Source organism: Benincasa hispida, chromosome 12 (genome assembly GCF_009727055.1).
Source record: "Benincasa hispida cultivar B227 chromosome 12, ASM972705v1, whole genome shotgun sequence".
Lineage (NCBI taxonomy): Eukaryota > Viridiplantae > Streptophyta > Magnoliopsida > Cucurbitales > Cucurbitaceae > Benincasa > Benincasa hispida.
In genome coordinates, this window is record NC_052360.1 from 60,352,644 (window position 1) to 60,361,525 (window position 8,882).

The window sequence follows — 8,882 nt, forward strand, 5'->3', positions numbered from 1 at the left end:
TTAAAAGAACAAATTAGGCTAAATGTAAAATATTAAATACCTAATATATATAGAGAGAGAGAGAGGTATTTAAAAATCTAATCGGTGCAAGAAAAGTATTTACCTTCCCCATCCTTACCCCATCCTCGGTTCGAAGATCCTAAAGAGGTCCCCAGTTTGATCCTCGCCCCGATCGATACAGGACCCCGCGGAGAATTTTGAAAACCTTAGTGAGAACTAAGAAGAAAGAAAAAATAGATCTTTATTTTTAACAAAATAATCATAATGTACCACGCTTCCCCGAAGACCCAAGACGTTGCAACAACGTTAAATTGCACGAATGTTGGATCTCTTTCTCTTCCTTTTTCTTTTTTCTCATAATATAATTGAGGTACTTTTGTCTAAATTCTTTGATATGTTGAGGTCTCTAAGCTTGAGAGTTTTAGTGCGAGTGGTTTATGTGTTTTATAAATCATTTTAGATTAGGTCACTAAAGTTCGAATTTTGAATGGTTAAACGTTCTATGATAAGAGGTATAATAACATAGATTTGGTTTTCAAGTTTAGTGTATTAAAAATCAGTTCAACCTGAACTAATCAGTTTAGAGTATAATAGCATAGGATAGAACATCATGGTTCGAACAAATATATTCCATCCATTTTGATACATAGTCAACCCTTCGAACTATTGATTCCAAGACAGACAACCAAAGACGAAAGCCTAGTCCAAGTAGGACCGTTGAGACGCCTAGGCATGGGATCATTGTTGACACCTGCATTCTAAACCATTGCAATTGTGAAAATTTATGAAATATAGCAGGGTGGGGCTTAGCCCCAAGTTTGGATTGCGCCCTAGTAGTCGCAGCCTTACCCAAGTTTTGCCTTGTTCGGAGACTTCGGAATGAAGAGGCACCTTATTCGGTTTTGTATCTGTATCACATCAATCACTAAAAAAACGAAGGTCAATCATCGATTCATTGGATTCCAAACCGGATGGATCCAGTTATTGGTAGGGGTCTTGATTATCAAGAAAATTTCTTCAACTTCCAACCAATATTCTATTCCCATAATATTTTGGAAAATTCAGTATTCCGTGAAAATGTTCCTCTACATGAAACTTAGATCTTTTTTCATGATTAATCCTCATTGCATGAATGACTGACAAGAGACCAAAATAAGATCTTAAGACAGGTTGTTCGTAATCCAGGAAAAATTAAACAGTAGGCAGAAAACAAGCATGGGGGAGTTGGATGTTCGATGCTTAAAATTCGACTCTGCAATTTAAACCTCCGTCCACCAGAAATATAGGAGATACCATGGAAATGAAACAGTTGCTTTCGTTCCTTCATGTGCCATCTCCAGGTCCTCCCAAGTCCCACCATCAAAGCCTGTATTGTTTTACATTAGATACTTTCAGTTGAATGTTCTAGATTACATTTCTTTTTCTTCTACTTAAAAAAAATGAAACAAATGGGAAGACAATGAATAATCATATATTAAGAGGGAGAAACAGAAGAAAATAGAGAACATATGGCTCAAACATAGAAACCCCATATGACACATTTCCATTTCAAAGTTCAATCTTACACCACACCGTAATTAGTTACACAACCCAAAAGCATTTGCAAATAACTAAAGACTACATTATTACACTACACTATGGTTAGTTAATATATATTTCTGTGGAAACACAAGAGAGGCCAACCCATTCCTGTACACAGGTTTTAAGTTTAGCTCCGCCATAATTGTCTGAATCGCCTGTTATGTTTCCTTGGACCGGCTCCATATGATTTAACAACCCCGTAGGTTTGATAGCAAAGCATCACGTCCTGCCAAAACAATCTGGAAGAAGTTGTCGACTTCCTTCGTCAGCAAATGTAGACCTTCTGATAGTTTCTCTGCCTTTCCTCCCAACTCTGATACGGTGTTCTTCAGCGGTTGAACTTCCTCGACTTCTGGATTCTTTGGGATCATTTGATGAAGATTGCCTACACATTGATCAATAGCCTCAAGCTCCTTCAGAGGGGTAAACTTTCCATGTGTGTATATATTTCTAATCTCATTATTTACATCATTTTGTAAGGAGGAAAAAGTTTGTCCCCACGAATATATATCGGCTATATCCAGATCAAAGAGCTTTGGGGAGCCTAAGAAGGCAGAGGCAAAGACACTGCACACAAAAACTGTCTGTACCTTAACCCCGTACAAAGCACGCATCAGAACCTTGCCTTTGGCAGAGTTCTTAACCTTTGGAAGATCAAGTGAGTCTACAAGGCTGTCTAAAATTACACAACAATTCTTAATTCTAGAACTTGTGGTGCTGATGTTCAGTCTCCATTCTTCTAAGGAAGCACGAGTTCGAGAAAGTCGCTTTGACTCAGCAGAATCCAAATTATGGGTCATGCATCGGAGCATGAGGTTGCTTTGGTTCAAGTGTGAAAGCTCTGAGCTAATAGCATTACAGACATCAAGCAATTTCACACTGATGTCCAAATAGACATCGATCCACTTCTCATTCCAATCAGGTACAGGGAGCTCTAACTCCTTGATAAGATTTTTAACATCACTGTGAGTTTCACAAAGCAATTCCATTGCTAATATCATCCATGAAAGGCTAAGAACATCATCCTTACTAGACGGATGGAGCTTTCTTAGTCTTTCAGCTAGGCTTCTCTCAAAAGCATTCAAAATTGCTACAAGTTTTGAAGGCAAATTCGAACCTTTGGGAGATCTCATGCGGAAAGGATTCCCAAAGGGGAAAAATTGTCTGTGTGGTTCCTGTGAGTGGCTCATTATCGTGCACTGAGGTATTTATGAGATCTTGTTGTTACGTAATGACTGCAGAAAAAAATCAGACCACGTCGTGAGATATAATTCATTGAACAAATGAGGTAAAATGCTTCGGTAGTTTTACATATCAGGAAATAAAACCATATTGATCAAAATATATCAAGTTCGAATTACGTGCAAGTTCATTTCTTAGAATATTGGATTTAAAAATTTTATCTACAATCAACAGCAGCAAAATCTCCATAGCCTGCTTTTAGAATATACATAGAAGATTGAGAAATGGTATTGCAGTCTATGCATAGAAGTCTAAACCTTCTTGCAAGTTCCTAAATTTTAGATTTTCTAGCAATAGAAGAAAAAGTCAAACCAATTCTTTTCAGGATTTGCAGAGCATGGAACAACAAAAGACAGGAAACATAATTGAAAAATTCCCATCACACCCTAATTCCTAACTAGGCCAGCAAATTAAATATCAGGGTGGAGGATACAGCTTTAAGAAACTACAGGAAAAAAACATAGACGGTAATGCCCCAAGCCCAAGATTCGAGCCTCATCCTTACATGCCTTAAATGCTTCTCGAAGTGGGAGTTGTCCCCACAAACCAACACGGGTCCTTTTAGTATGTTTTGTCCTCACTCACATGTATCCTAGGAAAATTCCCAGGAGGTCACCCAACATAGGATTGCTCCAAGCTAAACACGCTTTGGAGTTCTTATGATTGAGCCACCGAAAAGGAAGGCGCACCTTCTTGATATAGGTAATAACTTTCAATTCTTTTAAGCCTTTCCTAACCATACTTTCATGTCCTTTGGATGTGATATCGGTTCATTCATGTACCCCTCTTGACTCGGATCGTTACATAAACTCTTATTATCTATGAAACTTCACAAAACATAGATCTACAGATCCTATATCAAAATCAATACAAAATACAAAAACAGTAAAATAAATAAATAAATATCTTAATTTTGCCATATGTAGTTCTGTTCCTGAGAGATCCAATCCACAAAAATCAAATTGGACCTCATAGAGTACATCCTTTACATGGAATCACACAGAAACAAGAATGGAAACTGAGATGTTAAGATGCAAAATCTTCAGATCTAAGTTTTTACTAAGCCTTTTAACATTTGACCGCATACATAACATAAAGATTGTAAACCTTCTTCTTGAAAAACCATTCGGAAAAGCGAATCATATCCAGAATCACGCATGGAGATCTAAACCAAACAATATAAAACAAAAAACCAAAAAAGAAAAACAAGCATGATAAAAATGGCTCACCCAAGCGTTAGATCTACGAACTGTTACAACCTACAGATGAACAGCACCGGAAATCTCAACAGCCGGCGACAAATTGAACATGAAAAGAGAAAAAAAGAAAAAAAAAAAACGAAAATACAAAAACTACAAAAGCGAAAAAAAAAAAGATCTGAACAAGTTCAGAAATGAAGCCAAGGAATCAAAGATATCCAACAGGAATGAAATATACCGAGTTGTTGAAGGAAGGGAACTGGAAATTTCAGCAGCGTTGAAATTTCAGTATATGGTGGAAAAAGTAGAAGGAAGAAGATGTGATAGAAAGAGAGGATGAGGAGACTTTGATAATGTTACTGATGGGTGACTGAAGGGGAGACGGTGGTAATGACGTGGCGGGATTTAATTGGGTAGGGTGGTGGGGAGGGTTTTATTTAATGGTGGGTGGTAATGGGAAGGGTATTTTGGGAAAGTTGAAACGTGAGGGCTGTGATAATACAGTGTGAAAAGAGACGGAATATGCTAACAAGGAAAACAAACACGGAAACTTGATATTTGTTTATTAGGGTTTCTTTGACAATTTGTTTTTGCCTAACTTTTCTAAATGACCCTTTTGGGTTTTTTTTCTTTTTTCTTTTTTAATTGCTTTTTGTGTTTGATATAGAAGTTTTAATTTGAATAGTTTGATTAAATCTCTTGAAATCGTCTTATGTTTTATACTATATGTTGGGGTTGAATTTGAGCTTCTAATTTTTCGATAAAGAAATGTAATTGTTTAACAATTGAAATCGTGATCAAATTAGTATATAGTACATTTTATTAGTTCAATAATGACTGAAAATATGTATGTGTTCAATTGGCTCAAAATCCTGGTAAGAAAGTAATATGGTTAAATGCACATCGTTAACAAATAACACATTGGAGAGTACTCCAAGTATCGTTTCCGAAGAGACTATAGTTAAATCCATATTTAAAACTGAGAAATGAATAAGTTGAGATCAAAGGTAACTAACAAAATAAGTTAGATTTGATGGTTGTTGTAATTAAAAAGTTAATAAGTAATGGTAAAATAAAGGATTTAGTTGAATTCCATCTTCAGAAATAAATTACGACCACATTGCAATTACACTGCCCTTTTATGTAGTAAACTAAGGTAAACTACTATTCAACCTTGATTTTAAGAATCCCTTAGAAGCCTAGTCCGATATGTCTATGACTAGTTAAAATTGAGATTAATACATCTAACCCATTAGTCCTATATTGTGTTTTATGTCTAAGGTCACGTGACATCTTATGTCTAGGTTCTTAGTTCCACATTCCTTTATGAAAACTATGATATTATTTTGACCTTCTCAACATTAAAAATCAACTGACATGTTAAATTAAGTGGCTAATTTGAATTAATATGATAAACAATGAAATCAACAAAGGAAAAAACATAAAATGAGTAGTGCAATTCCTTCACAATCTTAAAAGCTAGTTCATTTGTCTAGGGTATCCACAAAATCAAATCTCTCAAAGAGTTTAGCTCATAATATAAAGAAATTCATTGGTAAAGAATTTGTGACTACAAGGAAAAGACATATGAACTAAAATAGAAAAATATGAATTGGAAACAGAATGAAGCCTTAATTTTCAAAGAAACTTTCGTTTTTTAAGTCTAACTTGTGTCTCTCTTTGTGGGAAGTATGAAAATAGTCCTTAGGTTGATTCCTTCCATGGATGGAAAAAGCCTTTATATAGGCTTTAAAGGGTTGAGTTGTCACTGAAATTCTTGCTCAAAGCTGACCTATGAGGATTTGGAGTGGACTAACTGTTGGGTTTTATGTCCTAAAACTCGTAGATAGTAAATGTAACATTTGGTTGATCATTAATAAAGTGTTATCAATGTTTATTACAATAAATAGTTATTGTTTATCTTGTATTTATCTTGCCTAAATAATCCAATCCAACAAACTAATATCCTAGACTGTTGTATGAGTCTTGAGCTATATATAGAGACATAAGGGAATCAGTGTTCAAGATACAACCTAAAGAGTCTATACTATATGGATAATGCTGGGTACCTTATCTTGGTGGTACTATGGATATAACCCACTTTGTATTTGATACAAACGCAATGATCAAACGAATTTGTGTAGGGGACATGCGAGGGGGTATCCTATGCAATAAGTTTGCATAAGATGGGACCACGAAAAAGTAACCACTAGATGTAACTCTGTTGACTAGTCAAGTTTTTATTTCACTAGGATGACCTATGTAACTTCGTCTTAATCCTAAGTGAGTTATGGACTCCTGTTCATGAGGGATTGTCCTTTGATTTGTGTCGGTGAGAGTAGTTAGTTCGCTGGCTCAATAAGCCTACCATTTTAGGAACAAGACCGAGTGAAGAGTTGGGAACATAATTTCACAAGATGGAATTCACTCCTTCTTGACTTTAGGTAAGTAGATGAGCATTCCATTAAGTGGTGTCTTCGAGACTTGAACAAAAGACTCTACCCTCTCATTGGTCTGATAGGAGTTTCTATTTAATGGTTGAACCACAAACAGGATGTTAATTAGAGGAGCATTGGTACTTAAGCATGTAGAGGTAACCTATGGGTAAAATGGTAATTTGACCCAAATAGTGTCACGAACACTCGTGAAGGACTAACTTGCTGTTATTGGTCAATATCCATGGAGATAGAAATATATTTGTAGTGAGAAGAGTGCAATTGTGGGTCTATAATGGAGTGTACCCACAATTAACGAATATTGATTAACTTGGTTAATGAGTTCAGCCAATTAATCTCATATTGTTGGAGCTTTTGATCTGTAGGTCCATTAGGTTCCACTGGTAGCTCATAAAAAAGTATTGAGGCAATTAAAGTAATTTGAAATATTCAAATTTACTAAGGGAAAGAATATAATGTAGGGTGATACATTATAGTATAAACTTTATATTTTAATTAAACTCTATAATATAAATTTATTTTGAATTCGATTAAGAAATTAATTTAATGAGAGAATTAAATATGTGAAGGAGTTCAAATACTTAATACTAATAGAATTCAGATTAAAATTATAGGTTAAAGTCAATGCGCATTAGATGCACATTAAAACTATAGGTAATATGAGAGTAAAATAATTGAATGTGATTCAATTATAAAGTTAAATTAAATATGTGACATTTAATTTAATGATTAATTAATTAGAGAATCAATCAATTAATTAATTTGATTTAATTAAAACTATAGGTTATGAGAGAGATGTATTAGAATATGATTTTAATGCACTATGAGATATTTAATAATGATTAATTAATAATTATTTAATGTATTTTAATGAATAGATTTAATTTATTAATTAAACGAACAATAATTTTAAATAAATTAGTTATAACAAATCCCCAACGTGGGAGTTATATGGAGGTGGGAGAGAGATTTCTCCCTAACTTCCTCATCTCTCTTAGGTCTCTCCGAATCATAGAATTAGTTTTTGATATGTTTTTGGTCTTCTGAGTTTTTTCTTCGAAGAAAATTCCGTCCAAGATCTCACCTCCTTCTATCTCATACTGGTGAAATCTTTTTGGTGCTGTTCACTTATTTTGCAATAGAAGAATCAAGATCGTGTTGGTGAAACCCTTAGAGTCATCCATGAAAATAGGAGTTTCAAGATTTTATTTCGTCTGTTAATTTGTTATTAAAATCTGAAAATGGTCTAAATTTTTTTCATTGTGCTCGGGATTTCAACCCAACACGATCAACTTAGGACCCGAAAATCAACAAGTTTGTTTTGACCATGAAAATCCCATTGAACCAGTTTTGAGCACGCTGCAGTCCTATTAGATTTTGAAACAATACAAATGCATTGAAGCAAAAATCCAGTTTTCCTGCAAAAGATCAAACTAAGGTTAGCCTATACTAAAATGGATCTTTTACCCTCAAATATCTTATATTAACTCCAATTATCTCAAAGTAAGAAAGATATTCTCATCTTTACTCACTTATGACCCATTAACCACATATTTTCCTCAACTAACACTTGATTCATCCAAGAAATTAACTTTAAATATAAGGAAAAATACACACCATAGTGATGTTCAATATATACTACATTTTCTTTGAACATTGTTATTTATTATTTCTTCTTTATATTAGATTAAAAAAAAAAGAACATAATGTGACAATATATCACTTAGAGCCAGAGGTGTTGAAGTGAACATGTAGCTCAATCGACATACATATGTCTTAGCCATCAACTTATATATGGTTTGAATCTTCCACTTTTATTGTAAAAGAAAAACACACACATATCATTTTTGGGACGTTTGGAGTAAGGACTATCTTAAAACTATAATAACCACCTCGGATATAATTAACACTATTTTAAAACCCCAATTTACTATAGTATTTACTATTTTACTTTTATCATTTTTTACTATAATGTTTACTATTTCCTTTTAAAATTAAAATAGTTTACACCTCAAATACATATTATTATAATCTAAACTAAAATAATCTACTCTTCAAACACAAACTATTATAACCCAACTATAATAATCTAGGACTATAATTATCAACTCCTTATCCAAAAAGGTCTCATTTGAAGTTAAACCATGTAGAAAGAGGGAGTAATTATTTGATTAATTTATCTTAAATTAAAAGAATTAATTTATACTCATTTCAAAATAATATTTAATTTATACTAAAATATTAAGATTTTAAAACTTTCTTTCTAGTCTGTGTTTTTTAAAATTTAGAATCAGAAGATCAAGATCAAGTTTTATATATATTAAGCTCAAAGCCATGTGGTATGGAGGTGAGAGTAACCTCTTAACCGATAATTAATATGTCTTAATAAATTAAATCATACTTA

The 8,882-nt window shown here is 33.6% G+C and overlaps 1 protein-coding gene across 3 annotated transcripts; it reads right to left on the reverse strand.

Moving 5' to 3' along the window:
• Positions 1-1,498: 1,498 nt before the first annotated feature.
• Positions 1,499-4,415, reverse strand: LOC120067109 (protein BPS1, chloroplastic). 3 transcript variants are annotated; one of them, XM_039018525.1, is made up of 2 exons: positions 4,261-4,415; positions 1,499-2,816 (listed from the first exon to the last, which is right to left on the reverse strand). In XM_039018525.1, exon 2 carries the CDS (start codon positions 2,769-2,771, stop codon positions 1,770-1,772), a length of 1,002 nt encoding a protein of 333 aa, XP_038874453.1. In that variant the 5' UTR covers positions 2,772-2,816; positions 4,261-4,415; the 3' UTR covers positions 1,499-1,769. The 3 variants fall into 3 exon arrangements, with proteins under 3 accessions (XP_038874453.1, XP_038874452.1, XP_038874455.1); XM_039018524.1 differs by lacking the exon at positions 4,261-4,415 and adding an exon at positions 4,053-4,253; XM_039018527.1 differs by lacking the exon at positions 4,261-4,415 and adding an exon at positions 3,329-4,043.
• Between the last annotated feature and the right edge of the window lie 4,467 nt (positions 4,416-8,882).

Bases quoted from the DNA above. Each gene is read 5' to 3' on its own strand.
- LOC120067109 (XM_039018525.1), bottom strand. From the start codon at position 2,771: ATGAGCCACTCACAGGAACCACACAGACAATTTTTCCCCTTTGGGAAT.